The sequence below is a fragment of the Poecilia reticulata genome, linkage group LG6 (assembly GCF_000633615.1).
Source record: "Poecilia reticulata strain Guanapo linkage group LG6, Guppy_female_1.0+MT, whole genome shotgun sequence".
Taxonomy (NCBI): domain Eukaryota; kingdom Metazoa; phylum Chordata; class Actinopteri; order Cyprinodontiformes; family Poeciliidae; genus Poecilia; species Poecilia reticulata.
The window spans coordinates 31,084,720-31,098,667 of record NC_024336.1 but is presented as its reverse complement, the minus strand read 5'-3'; the positions used below and the strand labels follow the sequence as shown (position 1 = coordinate 31,098,667).

The window sequence follows — 13,948 nt, the reverse complement described above, 5'->3', positions numbered from 1 at the left end:
TTACACTGAAGTTTCCTCCTGAGGAAAAACTGTCAATCTTTTCTGTTCCACATCCTTTGGATCATCAAGACGTTTCTGTTGAACTCTGTGATGCTAATGCATTTAGAAATGTTTGACCTTTTGTGTGACCTTGGCGTCTGTTGATTTGACCTTGTGTGACCTTGGCGTCTGTTGATTTGACCTTGTGTGACCTTGGCGTCTGTTGATTTGACCTTGTGTGACCTTGGCGTCTGTTGAAAACCACAAGCAGCTTCATGAATCCAGCAGCTCTTAAAATGAGACTCGGACACAAACAGAATCTGGAAAATCCAAACATCACATTTTATTTTGAAATGACTCGTTTCATGATTTTTTGGAAAATCTTCACCAAATGTTAAAAGATAGAAAAATGTAGAAACTTATACAGAGAGAAAAATGATGTTTTCTTTATTCTTGGGGGCAGGAAGAGTTGGACCAGAACAAAACCAAGCGCCTCACATCCTGCAGGAGCAGCCAATCACAGCGCAGCGTCCTCCAGCTCCCATGATGCACCTCTCTCCACTAAGGCAGCCTTCGCCACCCGTCACCGTTTGCATGATCCGATCAGAGCGAGTCCTGAAGCAGCTGCTGGTCTCCATGGCAACACGGGAGCTAAAGCTAACGGCTGCAGGTTCCCTCCTGGTCCAGGTCAGAGGTCACGGCGGCGTGTTGATGACGGGCGTCTTTAAGGTGCCGATAAAACCCAAATGTCAGGTGAAATGGGGTTCTACGGAGCGCTTATGGGTACCAACTATATTACTTTACAAGCTAGCTTCTCCACAGGCTACAGCTAATGGCTAGAGATTTTAAAACAAGTCCAAACTAAATATTTGTACGAAGTTTTAGAAAAGATAAATTGAGTGGAAACATTCAGAAAACGATTGTTGAGCTGAAGACAATAACCACACATTTCACAGAACATGAACTTCCCCTTTAAGACCTGGGGGCTTCAGCTGTTAGCTTGGTCAGAGCATTAGCATTTTCAGCTAACGGTGTTAGCTTTACATAAACAAGTGGAAGAAATGAATCATTTTTAAAACAAACTGAAGCTCCAGGCTGGATCCCCGATTCCCAGTCTGGTGATGAGCTAAGCTAGGCTAGCATTTAGCGCCCAGTAATCCCAGCTTCCCCAGTAAGAGCTGTGCTGGTTCTGGTACCGACTGGTTAAAGTGGGAACACCTGGCAGACGGCGTTTCCTGTAGGATCACGTTTTCATCAAGCGGCGTAGAAATCTAGGTTTATTGGTCACCTGTAGCCCCCCCAACCCCCCTCCCCCCTGTCCATGTTCCCCGACCCGGTTCCCCGACCCGGTTCCCTCCACTGGACCTCCTCTACTCGGCCTGAGCGTCGTAGTTGGCGCCGCCGGCCTTCCTCAGCTCGGAGCACAGGTACTCCTCCTCCAGCTCCCGCGGGTCGCTGACCATGAACTCCTTGGCAAAGTTCTGCAGAGATCAGAGTTAGGAGAACCTCCTGGTACCGGTACCGGCCCGGCGGGCCCGGCTCCTACCTGCACCACGTCCTTGACGAGCGTCTTGTCGGTGCTGATCTTGGCGCGCTGCAGGCCGCCGACCCGCTCGCCGATCCAGGTGATCAGGGTGAACTTGGCCCGTTTGCTCATGGCGTCGCCGGTCAGGAAGCGAACGAAGCCGAACAGAGGGACGTCGTCTGGGGACGAGCACAGCGTCAGGGTTCTGCAGAACCCGACCCGACCGGACCCGACCCGGCCAGAACCCGGCCAGAACCCGACTCGACCCACACCGGCCAGAACCCGACCCGAACCCGACCCACACCGGCTGGCGGTTCTGAGCCACCAGCTGGTCCGGAAACATCACAACCGGATCCCTGTTCTGGATCCAGTTCAGCCGACCAGAACCTGGATCAGAACCTGGACCTGGACCTGGACCAGAACCTGGACCTGGACCAGAACCAGAACCTGGACCTGGTCCTGGACCAGAACCAGAACCAGGAGCTGGACCTGGACCAGAACCTGGACCAGAACCTGGACCAGAACCAGAACCTGGACCAGAACCTGGACCAGAACCTGGACCTGGNCTGGACCAGAACCTGGACCAGAACCAGAACCTGGACCAGAACCTGGACCAGAACCTGGACCTGGACCAGAACCAGAACCAGGAGCTGGACCTGGACCAGAACCAGAACCAGGAGCTGGACCAGAACCAGAACCTGGACCAGAACCAGAACCAGAACCAGGAGCTGGACCAGAACCAGGACCTGGACCAGAACCAGAACCTGGACCAGAACCAGAACCAGAACCAGAACTTCCCCCAGCCTTGAGTTTCACATTTTGCTTTTCAAATGAAATAATAAATTCAATCTAAGAAAAGAGCCGGTCGGGTTCTGGTGCCGGTTCTGGAACCAGGAAGTGGGTTTAACATGCCAGACCTGCTGAGCTCAGCCGTCATCACTTCCTGCTCTGCTGTCATCACTTCCTGCTCTGCTGTCATCACTTCCTGCTGCTCTCCAGGATCTGATTGGCTCCTCCTGCTCAGCGACTCGCTGCTAAATAAGGAGCTCGGAGACCCGAGAGCCGCTGAGCAGGAAGTGCTGCAGCAGAACCGGGCCGCCGCCTCACCTGGCCGCCGCCTCACCTGCCCCCCAGCTGCGCCTCACCTGCCCCCCAGCTGCGCCTCACCTGTGCACAGCTGCTTGAAGTCCCGGTAGTCGGTCCCCACGCCCGCCGGGACGATGACGGAGTCCTCGTACTTGAACGCCGCCCTGCAGGAACAGCAGCAGGTCGTTACTGCACCGAATCAGACCAGCTGGGTTCTGGTTCCGACTCCAGAACGGGTCCAGGTGATGGTCGGGATCCCCCCCTCCTAGAATGGATCCTGTGACGTCACAGCCGTCAGCTCCATGAATACAGAACAAAGTGAATTAGTTCTGCCCCGCTGGGCCTCCGCAGCACCAGAACCGGACCGGAACCGGGCCAAGCAGCAGGTGCGGCTCTTGGTTTCTAGTCTAATGAGTTGATGAGGCAGAAAGTGACCCGGATGGATCCGCTTTGTGTGGAGAACCAGATTTAAACGTTTCGCTCTGATTACATCAGATAAGAACCGGACCGATCGGGTCTCACCAGCCGAAGGACGTAAAACTAGTCGGTGGTTCCGATTCTGGCCCGTTTTACGTCCGTGACCCGTTTTATAGAGAATAAGGAGTAAAATGTGATTTTCTGAATGGACTCACCAGCTGGTGTCCGAGTTGTCGTCTCGAACCTGGTTGTAAGCTTCTCTGCAGGCATCTTTATCGATCTGGGTCGGCATGGTTCTGGAGGAAACGCACCTAAACTGGACCGAACCGGGTGGAAACAGCAGCTGAGTGGAGAGGAGGATGCTGAGAGGAGGGCGGGAGAAAACGGGCTGCGGTGCGGGGCGCTGCGGGAGCCGCGGAGTTAACGGGACGAAGCGGCGCTTCTGCTAGAAAGTGGCTTCATTTCCTGGATGGGTCCAATTTATGGGCGTTGGTGCTGCTAGTCACCAGGCAGGAGACGCGATCACCTCCTTCTGGCCGCTCCGCGTCTCCAGGGGGCGCTGTCAAGCTGCGCCACACGCAACACAGCTTCCGGAACCGACTCTTCAAAGTAAAGTCCACAGGCAGAGGAACAAAGAAAGACTCGGGTTTATTAACAATTTCGATCATTTGAGCTGAATATTTGACTGATCATGATTATTAAATGAAAAACATGTAGAATATTATTTGGTTATCTGGTTCTTGTTTGCATAAAGAAGAAGAAAAAACTCCCAGCTCTTCAATAATACCTCATTATTTGTCAAAAAGCTGGACGTGAAGTTTTAACTCAACTTCTTGTTTATGATGAAATCCGCAGAGACGGACAGTGAAACTGCCAGAACACAGAAACTTTATGGAAATAACAACAAGACGCTCCAGCTGACGGAACCAAACAGGAAAATCACAGGAATCTGCGCGTCTCACCGACCGTCCAGGATGTCCCATCTATGTGAAAACTGGACGTTAAATATGACCTCATGTAAATAAACTACATTAATAAATCCTCCATCTTTTATTCTGAAGGGTGAATGAATAATTTCCGGTTCCGGCTTCATATATCGGATCTGATTAGATTTATTCCTGTTTCAATGAATCACATTGGGAATGTTTAATAAAAGCCGCTTTTCACAGTTTCTGCTTGTCATTGATTGTTAATTATTAGTAAATATAAGCGGCTGATTTCCGGCTGAGAGCCTCGTGCAGCAGGAAGTGCTGCTTCCGTTCTCCGTCACCTGCTGGGGCAGCAGCAGCGGCAGCATTCTGCCCCCTGCTGGTGACTCCGGTGTCTGCAGCTCTGATGCCGACATGAGACACAAAACGGCTTCAGTTGATTTAAACTCAAAAATCTCAAACAGAAATGATAAAATGTCTGTAAACAGATGAATAAAATGTGCTTTTGTTGTTTCATTCTGAGTTTAGGTTCAAATGACATGACTTTGATGCATAAATCAGGATAAATTATCTTATTTTCGGTTTCATTCAACATTTTTGAACAGAAATCTCCAAATCTTAATTTTAATGGTTCAAAAATAAGAATTTAGATTTAAAAGATGGAATTAAGATGTTGCCATAATTCAGATCATTCAAATATCTTTAAAGAGTCGGTGTGGATGGTGATGCTGTGGGTAGGAAGGATCTCCAGTAGCAGTCAGTCTCACAGCGTCTGTGGCGAGGCCCCTGACTGAAGACTGTTGCTGTATGCCAGTCTCATGCCTGTCATGACTCGCTAACATCAACATCAATACTTTTGAGATGCTAATCTGATGCCGACGGTTATAAAAAAAGAAGAAAAATGTTTTATTGACACCAGGAGGTCTGACAGGACGTTGACCTTCTGACCTTCTGACAGTCCTTCAGTCATTCTGAGGTCAGAGGTCAGGGAGTCACTGATCCAGGTTAACGTACCTGATAGGACAGCTGGTTCTGGTTCTCCAGTGGGGAAGAGAATCATTTCTAAAACTTAAATATTTATCATCACGTTAAAAGTTTTACATTTTTTTTGGAGAAATATATGTTTAAAGTTCTAGCAGATTCTCATAAAAGCAAGTTTTTCATGTTTTTAATCCTAATTTAAAAAACCATGAATGAGGGTTTTATTTTTTAACGAGGATTTTATTTTACAGCGATAAACTGTTGAGATGCTGGATGGAATAAATAATCACAATAAAGGTCGAGTGGAAATATCAGTAATAAAACTCATAAATCTGATGCCACCTGAACGACCCGGTCCCAGCGCCCTGCTGGAGACTGGACTCAGGTTCAGGGGTCAGGGGTCAGGGTTGGGACAGAACGGCCCTGGGTCGTAACCTCACATCCAAGATGGCGGCACTGGTCACTGTTTAGGCATTCTGCTGCCCAAATGTACGACTACAACAAAACAGATCATTTTAAATGAACAGTAAAGGTATTTCTGCTTTCCTAAGTCATTGTTGGGTATAGATGTTTGTTGGAGAAATGTTTTGTTATGACTTGTTGAATACAGGAAATTTGATGTAATCTCTCATGTTCAGTGGGACAAAATTATTTCAGTAAAACTGTTTTTATTTTATTTTTTTGCGACTAACAGCTGCTGTGTGAACTTTGCCATATTTCCAAGATGGCAAAAAATACACATTAAAATGTGCTAATATTCAATTGATCAATCTGCCATTTGACTAATAGAGACACGAGTTTTACTCATAAAATCATGTTTTATGCAGCTAAACGTTAGCTTGGTATGAAGCGGAGCTAATAATAAGGACAAACATAAGGCATATATGAACATTTAAAAGAAATGCCTGATGCTGCATTGTGAAAAATATAAAGACTAGTGGAACCAGAATGTTCTTTTTCAAAGAAACTATGAATGTTGTGACTTTATGAACCACAAATATGACCAGAAATTCATCAGTTTTCTGCTCTAGTCTGAGAAGAAAACATGTTTAAAAATCATGAAGATAATAAGAAATAAACAGATTTATATTCCAGCCCCACAAAAACTTAACATATTAATGATTTCATAATTATGTGTAATGTTTTCCCTATAATGACTTTCTGTAAAAGAAATTCAAAATAAATATCCATTCCTGCTTTTTGTGACTGACATTTTGAGATAATAAACATTTTTTTCTATATTTAAGTTTTAATATAATACAGGGGATGAGGAGTTAAGTTTTATTCACAAATACTGCTTTCTAAAAATCACCTCCAAGTGAAATAATTTTATTTTAGAAAGTGCTGAAACGTCCAATCTTTACACCAATATGTTATTTAGGATTTGAAATTTGTGACTCTTGTGTTTTAGTTTATCAAATCAAACGTTTTATTTCTAATGTGCCTCGTCATGATATTTTCCTTGGACTTTCTATTAAGACTCGAACAAACAAAACGTTGCAATAAATCCGCGTTTTAACTCAAAACGTCACAAGCAGCAATGCATCGTGGGTAATGCAGTTCGCCAAAGTCCGCCTCGGTCTTAACATTTTTAGTCTTGAACGCTCACAAAAACGACAAAACTTCCGGTTGAAATATTTGATTTAGAAATAAAAGACACAGGAGAAAAGTTCAGATTTTTCTCGTCTTGTCGTCACGTGAGCAGCGACGTTTTAGTCTGAATTTAATTATTTTAAAATGTATTTTAGTTTTATGTTTTGATGGGGCTGTAGTGCACATCATAGACTGAAGGGGGTCAAAGATGGACGTCACCATGGCAACAGACTTTGTGACGAGAAAGAAAACGAAACCTTATTTTGAAAGACCTTAACGGAAGTTAACAGTAAAGATGAGCTGACACGAAAACTAGCAGCGGGTTTCCTGCTCGGCTCAAAGAGAAAATGTCCCGCTTTCCGGTGTGTCCCCGCCGCAGGTAGGGACTCTGTCCTGTTCTCTGTTGAGTGTCTCAGCCCGTCTCTCAGTGTCTCAGTCTGTGTCTCCGTCTGTCTCTCAGTGTCTCAGTCTGTCTCTCAGTGTCTCMTTCCGTCTCTCAGTGTCTCCGTCBGTCTCTCAGTGTCTCAGTCTGTCTCTCAGTGTCTCATTCCGTCTCTCAGTGTCTCVBTCCGTCTCTCAGTGTCTCAGTCTGTCTCTCAGTGTCTCAKTCCGTCTCTCAGTGTCTCATTCCGTCTCTCAGTGTCTCCGTCCGTCTCCCAGGTGATTGTCATGGACGGACCAGACCATCCGGGTCGGTTCTGCCGGGTCAGCGAACCATCGCAGGTGAGAGCAGCTGCAGCAGATGCTGGGGCGTTGACTGTTGCATTCTGGGTAATGTAGTTCTCTGGTGTTTTCATGCTCATCATAACTCCATCTTCTTCACCACCGAGTGCAGCTGAGTGGTGTTGGTTGCCATGCCAACGGCCGGTTCCTGACCCAGTTCTGTCTGAGCCGGTTCCACCAGAACCAGCGTTCTAACGGGCCTCTGCCTCCCTGCAGACGTTCCGCTTCCCGGACCAGGCGCTGGAGGTTCTGCGGGGCTTCAGCGATCAGCGCCAGCAGACCCGGTTCTGTGACGTGGTTCTGGTGGCGGCGGGCCGGCGGTTCCGGGCCCATCGGGCCCTGCTGGCCGTCTGCAGCCCCTACTTCCGGGCCATGTTCAGCCTGGGGATGAGGGAGGAGCTCCAGCCGGAGGTAGGACAAAACCATTCAGATTCTGATGGGACCAGATGGTTCTGATCGGACCTCTGAGTCCAGAGTCCACCAAACAGACGTGTCCTAGTCAAAGCTTTATTAATCAGTTCTGAACTGGTGGACGTGTCCCAGGTGCAGCTAGTGGGCGTGTCCTCCGTGGGACTGGAGGCGGTTCTGGACTTCCTGTACAGCGGACAGCTGCAGCTGGACGGAGGAAACGTCCACGACGTGCTGGAGGCCGCGCACCTGCTGCAGGTGAGACGCTGCCCGGGGACCGGGACCAGAACCGGGACCAGAACCAGGACCGGGACCAGAACCGGGACCAGTCAGTGGCCTATTCAAAGCTCAGACTTTGTTAGGCGTCACTGGAGTGAAATGTCCTCGTTTGATCCAGCGGCTGTTTCTCACCACCAGAATGTTCTGGTTCTGGTTCTGCAGCTGTGGCGAGCCGTGGATTTCTGCTGCCAGTACCTGGAGCAGCAGGTGAGCGAGGAGAACTACCTGGACCTGCAGCAGGTGGCCCGGTTCTACAGCCTGGAGCGGCTGGACAGCTTCATCGATCGCTGGGTTCTGGCCCGGTTCTCCAGGCTCCGCCTCACTCCAGACTTCCTCCAGAACCTTCCGCTGCACAAGCTGACCTCCTATCTGTCCAGCAGCCAGGTAAGACCCTGGGCCTCAGGTTCCAAAGCTCGGCGGCGGTTCTGGAGCCTCTGGTTCTGCCTCAGGTCCAGTATGACAGCGAGCAGAACCTTCTGCAGGCCGCTCTGCAGTGGCTGGGCCAGAACCCGGACCGGACTCCCCACGCCAAGCAGCTGCTGGCCCACATCCGGTTCCCTCTGATGCCGGCTGGAGATCTGGTGGGCCGGGTTCTGCCGGCGATCCGGGAACAGCTGCCCGACGGAACCGGCTGCCAGCAGCTGGTGGAGGAGGCGCTGCGGTACCAGGCCCGGCCCAGCGCCCAGCCGCTGCTGCAGACGGACCGAACCGCGCTGAGGGGCGGGGCTGAGCGGCTGATGCTGATTGGTGGAGAGGTACTGCCGCTTCCTTCCAGACCGACCTGAAACGTGAGGTCAAAGGTTAACAGCGGCCCGGTCTGCGTCTCTCTGAGGTGGGCGAGCGCGGCCAGCAGCTGAGCGGCGGCATGTGGCGCCTGGACGGCGAGTCGGGCCGCTGGGAGCTGCAGGCGCAGCTGCCTGCGCCGCGCAGCCACCACTGCCTGGCGGTTCTCGCTGGTTTCATCTACGCCGCGGGCGGCAGCGCCTCCGGGGACAACGGCGGAGACGCCGCCTGCAACCGGCTGCACCGCTACGACCCGCGCCTCCAACAGTGGACCGAGGTCAGAGGAAGTCCCGCCTCTTTCCCGCTCAGAGCTTCCTGCGCTGACCCGCCTGTCTCCTAGGGGGCGCCGATGAAACAGCGACGGGTCGACTTCTACCTGGCAGCCGTTGGCGAGTCACTGATCGCCGTGGGGGGCAGGAACGCCAGCGGGGCGCTGGCCTCCGTCGAGGTCTACCGCCCTGCCGAGGACCGCTGGGCCTGTGGGCCGCCGCTGCCCAGGTAGGGACCCACCGGTGGGAAGGGACCCCAGTTTAGATCACCTTTCCACTAGCCCGCCTCTAACCGGTCCGATCCCGGTTCAGCAGATCAGAGCGCCGAAACGATTTGATTGGCTGCTGGCCGCATCCACTGATTGGTTTGTGGTTTACGTCACTGCAATCTGCCGTATTTACATTAATACGCAGACGCCTCATGGGGCGGGTCAAAGGTCATGGCGCGGGTCAAAGGTCATGGAGCGGGCCGGCCCGTTGCTGCGATGCGTAACAGCGTCGGCCATATTGAATGTGGCATCTCTGCCAGTAGCTAATGCAGGTAAATGGACCGAACTTTATAAAGTGCCGTTCTAAAAAGTATTTTAAGTTAATTTCTGCCATTGACACATTTTCTCACACATTAATATATTTGGCAATCAGAGAAATGACTAAAGACAGTTTCTAACTTTTGATGTGATTATTTAATAGTTTTGGGGCATTTCTGAATAAAGAGCTCAATGTTTTATTRGATATAAATTATTCTGATCATTTTATATTGAAACTGATGAACAGACACTTTTACAGTTTTATTAAAGAATATATTTACATGAGTCCATAATTTAACGTACATTTAACATTTCAAGACAAGAAACTAATAATGTTCCTGCATTTATTTTTATACGTTATTGAGAAATGACTTGATTTATAAATCAGTCATTGTCAAACATTAAACTACATATTTTTCTTACTTTGTTCCAGAGAATAAATATTTATTACAGTTTGTCAACTATTGACAGCAGAGAGAAAATAATTCTAACAGAGTAAATTATGTTTATTTCATTACAAAAGCTGTATTATAATACTTCAGACTGAGATATTTACAACAAAAAGTGAAATAATAAAACATGTATTCATTATACTGGGAACACTGGTCACTGGCTTCAGTCTGCTGGTCACACTGGGAGAACTCAGTGACTTCTGAGACGTCCTGGTTCACAGGCTAAAGCCAAGAATAAMAGAGAAATGATCCMAAAGTGDAATAGAAAATACATAAATGTTTCCTTCACATTCATAAAAAGCCATTTTCAGCATGTTGGGCTCTGACTMGTAGCATCTTTATAGCTAAACACCGACATGGAGAAGCTGAGCTGGAAACAGACTGAAGACCAGCAGCTCCAGCTCTGATCCTGACTGACCTTTACTCACTAAATCCTCTGGTTTTTAATTCACTTCTCCTCTAACAGCCGTTTCTCATCAGCTCTCAGTAGAAAACAGGATGAAACGTTAGCTGCTATGCTAACAATCAGCGGTTATATTAGCTGCTATGCTAACARTCAGCGGTTATATTAGCTGCTACGCTAACAATCAGTGGTTATATTAGCTGCTACGCTAACAACCAGCGGTTATATTAGCTGCTATGCTAACAATCAGCGGTTATTTCGGGCCAATTTAGCTACATAGAAAATATTTTCCGGTTGTTTAGAAGCGAAAATCTGGCTGCAAAGTGATTCTGATCTTTCATTCTTACCTGGGAAGGTAATGAGAATGAATCCAGTTTGTTCCGTAAAACGGTTGAAACACAAAGCAAAGGACTGAAGGAGCTCCGATCCTCTGCTGCCACAAACAAGATGGCGGTGACGTAATTAGGACTCGGCGCTCCATGAGGCGTCTAGTATTCATGTCTATGTATTTACATGCCGCTACCAGAGCTGCTCAGCAGGAGGAGCAATTGGAATTTAACAAGGAGCAGCGCATGCGCTTAGCTTAGCAGCAGAATGTATTAGCAGCGCTGCTAGCGGTTAGCCGCTCTGAAGAACAGACAACAGTAAAGATGAGAGAAACGGTGAAGCTGCTCAGCTTTCTGACCGCTGCACTTTAGCACAGACGGTGTTAAACACCAAAACTTAATATAAACTTGTGATGTGAATTTTATTTATTTTTTATTAAAATATAATAAAAATAGCTTTTGCGTGGCTACTTGTTTGCATCTTCTGACCACATTATCTAAATCCAAAAGGTTGCACATTTAAAAACATAAAGTGCCAGAATGTAATTATAGTGAAATAATCATCTGATCTGAGCCTTTATCATAATTTCTACAAGATCATTGAACTCAAAAATGTGCATTTCCTGCGAAAAATACAGTGTGACGCTGTATGCTTTTTGGTGAAAATCCATGAAACAGTTATTACCAATATGGAGGGCCAAAAATAAAAGCATACATATATATTTATGCTTTTATTTTTTATTATGTCAGTTTTGGTCCTCCATATACCAGTTGGTGCAGAACAGTGCTTACAAATCTGAATTTGAAGATCACAACAACTTATAAGGTAAAATAAGCTAATAAGCTAAAACTAGCTAAAATACTAATGGTCACATCTGGGCTAGCACTAGCATGTTGACCTGCAGTAACATACTCCATGCAGAGTGAAAAAAATCCACGTAAAAGCTGAAACTAGTTAAAATCAAATTAGCTTAAAGGGTATCATAATTATATTAGTTTTTGCTAGCATGATAGTTGACGATGCTAATTTTACTACACCATCTAACCATAGCACATTAGCAAGTAACAATCTACAGGATGTATGCAAAGTTACATGAAACAGTTTTTTAAACCTAATCACTTTTCCCCAGGTGTTAAAAAGCTGTTTAACTGCCTAACCTCAAAATGGCTGCTGCCTCGTTTCCTGCCTCTGAAGCCAATTCTATCGGCGATCCGGGCCCAGAATCTTAGTCCATTCATTTCAATGAGGCTGAAAAATTCCTAAAAAGCTGAATATTAGAAAAAGTATAAAGTTTATGAATACCAGGAAATATAGCCAGCATTAACAGAACAAGCTGAACAGCATAAAAATGGAACAGTAAAAATCCAGGATGCAGAAGAACCGTGTGCCAAAAAATGTCTGGTCTGTTCTGCGCATGACGGACTCTGAGGTTCTGCTCGTCTTCCAGGCCCACCTATGGCCACGCCGGCGCCGTCCACCAGGGGGCGGTCTACATCTCTGGGGGTCACGACTTCCAGATCGGGCCGTACCGGCGGGACGTGCTGAGCCTAGACCTGGCCCGGCCCGGCGAGGTGTGGCGGAACCGCCCGCCCATGTCCGTGGCCCGCGGCTGGCACCGCATGGCGTCCCTGCGCCACCTCATCTACGCCATCGGGGGCAGTGACGACCACGCCGACACCGCCGAGCGCTTCGACATCCTGGACGCCGAGTTCTTTGACCCACGGTCGGATCAGTGGACCCGGGCGGCGCCGCTACTGCGGCCCGGCAGCGAGGCGGGCCTGGCGGTCTGGGCCGGCAGGATCTACGTGCTGGGCGGCTACAGCTGGGAGAGCGCCGCCTTCTCCCGGGTCACGCAGGTGTTTGACCCGGATGCTGGGTTCTGGTCCCGAGGACCCGACTTGCCCATGCGCACAGCCGGCGCCGCCGCCTGCGTATGCATTGTCAGGGCGGAACCGCCACGTCCGGAACCAGAGAAGAAGAAACTGGGCCGAAGAGGCGGGAGCGAGTCGCCGCCTTAGTGGCGCCGATTCTGCTGCTGTCGGGTCAGAACCACGAGTTCTGCTCTAAAACTTATGCACATTTTAATCTCAATTTAGAACCAGGCCCAGTTCGTCTACTGCACATCTACTGGGTCGGGTCGGGTCGGTCCACCCAGCCGCCATTTTACCTTCACTGATCCTTGCAGAGATGCATTCAAGACTTTTATTGTGAAGGAGCAGAAACAGGAAGCCAGCTTCTTCAGATTTATTTATGATCAAAGGAAAAAACAATCTGATCAGATGTTGACTTTTTAAAATGTTTCCAGGAGATTCTGTTCTGGAGCGGTCCAGAACCACGGGAGGAAGCGGGTCGGGAGGTCCAGACAGAACCAGGGAGGTTTTGAAGCCTTCTGGTTCTGGGTCGGAGGTTCTGGGTCGGAGGTTCTGGGTCGGAGGTTCTGGGTCGGGGTTCGGGGTCGAAGGTTCTGGGTCAGAGGTTCTGGGTCGGAGGTTCTGGGTCGGTGGTTCTGGGTCGGAGGTTCTGGGTGGAGGTTCTGGGTCGGAGGTCAGAACAGACTTTGTGTTTTTGCTCTAAGCAGAAACTCAAGAAGAATCAAAAAGTATAAAAATCGAACGAGTCGGATCTGGCAGTTAATCAGAACCACCAGAACCAGCCAGACTAAACTGTTACTCTCCAGAGGTGTTTATGTTCTCAGTACTGTAATAAAAGCATCAGAACCACCAGAACCGGGTTTTCGTTTCAGATCGGGTCACGTGGTTCTTCATGGTGCGGTCCGGGTGGCTCCGCCCCCTCCGTCACTCGAACGGGTAGTAGGGGTGGGACTTGATTCTGAGGAACACAACCACAGTCAGCATGTGGACCCGAGCGACCGGGTCCGGTTCTGGTTCTGACTCACTCATCCAGAACGCAGGCCTTCCAGCCGCGGTCCAGGCCTCTCAGGGCGTCCATGTCGTCTTCGCCGAGGTCGAAGTCGAAGACCTGCGAGGTTCAGGCTGGGTCAGAACCTCAAGGAGTTCTGGCAGAACCGGGTCAGTTTCCCCAGAGGAACCAGAGAGCCTCGCCGAGTCGGGGAAAATCTACCAAAGGTCGGCCTGCATGGCGACGGGGTCGGCCTGCATAGCGACGGGGTCGGCTTGCATAGCGACGGGGTCGGCCTTGGCGACGGGGTCGGCCTGCATAGCGACGGGGTCGGCCTTGGCGACGGGGTCGGCCTGCATAGCGACGGGGTCGGCCTTGGCAACGGGGTCCAGCTTTTCTTCCAGTCGC

At 49.1% G+C, this 13,948-nt stretch overlaps 3 protein-coding genes across 4 annotated transcripts in view; 1 reads left to right on the top strand and 2 right to left on the bottom strand.

Annotated features, from left to right (window-relative positions):
• Positions 1-405: 405 nt before the first annotated feature.
• Positions 406-3,611, bottom strand: cotl1 (coactosin-like F-actin binding protein 1). Its single transcript, XM_008412703.2, has 4 exons — positions 3,223-3,611; positions 2,672-2,754; positions 1,526-1,683; positions 406-1,460 (listed from the first exon to the last, which is right to left on the bottom strand). The coding sequence occupies exons 1-4, from the start codon at positions 3,297-3,299 to the stop codon at positions 1,350-1,352; spliced, it is 429 nt and encodes a 142-aa protein (XP_008410925.1). The 5' UTR covers positions 3,300-3,611; the 3' UTR covers positions 406-1,349.
• Positions 3,612-6,747: 3,136 nt separating this feature from the next.
• klhl36 (kelch-like family member 36) lies at positions 6,748-13,404 on the top strand. Of its 2 annotated transcripts, none has more exons than XM_008412705.2 (9): positions 6,748-6,889; positions 7,151-7,233; positions 7,450-7,644; positions 7,777-7,899; positions 8,083-8,304; positions 8,370-8,675; positions 8,753-8,980; positions 9,044-9,201; positions 12,129-13,404. In XM_008412705.2, the coding sequence occupies exons 2-9, from the start codon at positions 7,180-7,182 to the stop codon at positions 12,697-12,699; spliced, it is 1,857 nt and encodes a 618-aa protein (XP_008410927.1). In that variant the 5' UTR covers positions 6,748-6,889; positions 7,151-7,179; the 3' UTR covers positions 12,700-13,404. The 2 variants fall into 2 exon arrangements, with proteins under 2 accessions (XP_008410927.1, XP_008410926.1); XM_008412704.2 differs by having other exon boundaries at positions 6,749-6,889; positions 7,171-7,233.
• LOC103466854 (alcohol dehydrogenase [NADP(+)]) overlaps positions 12,912-13,948 on the bottom strand; it is a 9,773-nt gene continuing 8,736 nt past the window's right edge. The window contains 3 exon segments of the mRNA XM_017305182.1: positions 12,912-13,510; positions 13,578-13,660; positions 13,774-13,893. Coding sequence (XP_017160671.1) covers positions 13,477-13,510; positions 13,578-13,660; positions 13,774-13,893 — 237 coding nt within the window. The 3' untranslated portion in view covers positions 12,912-13,476.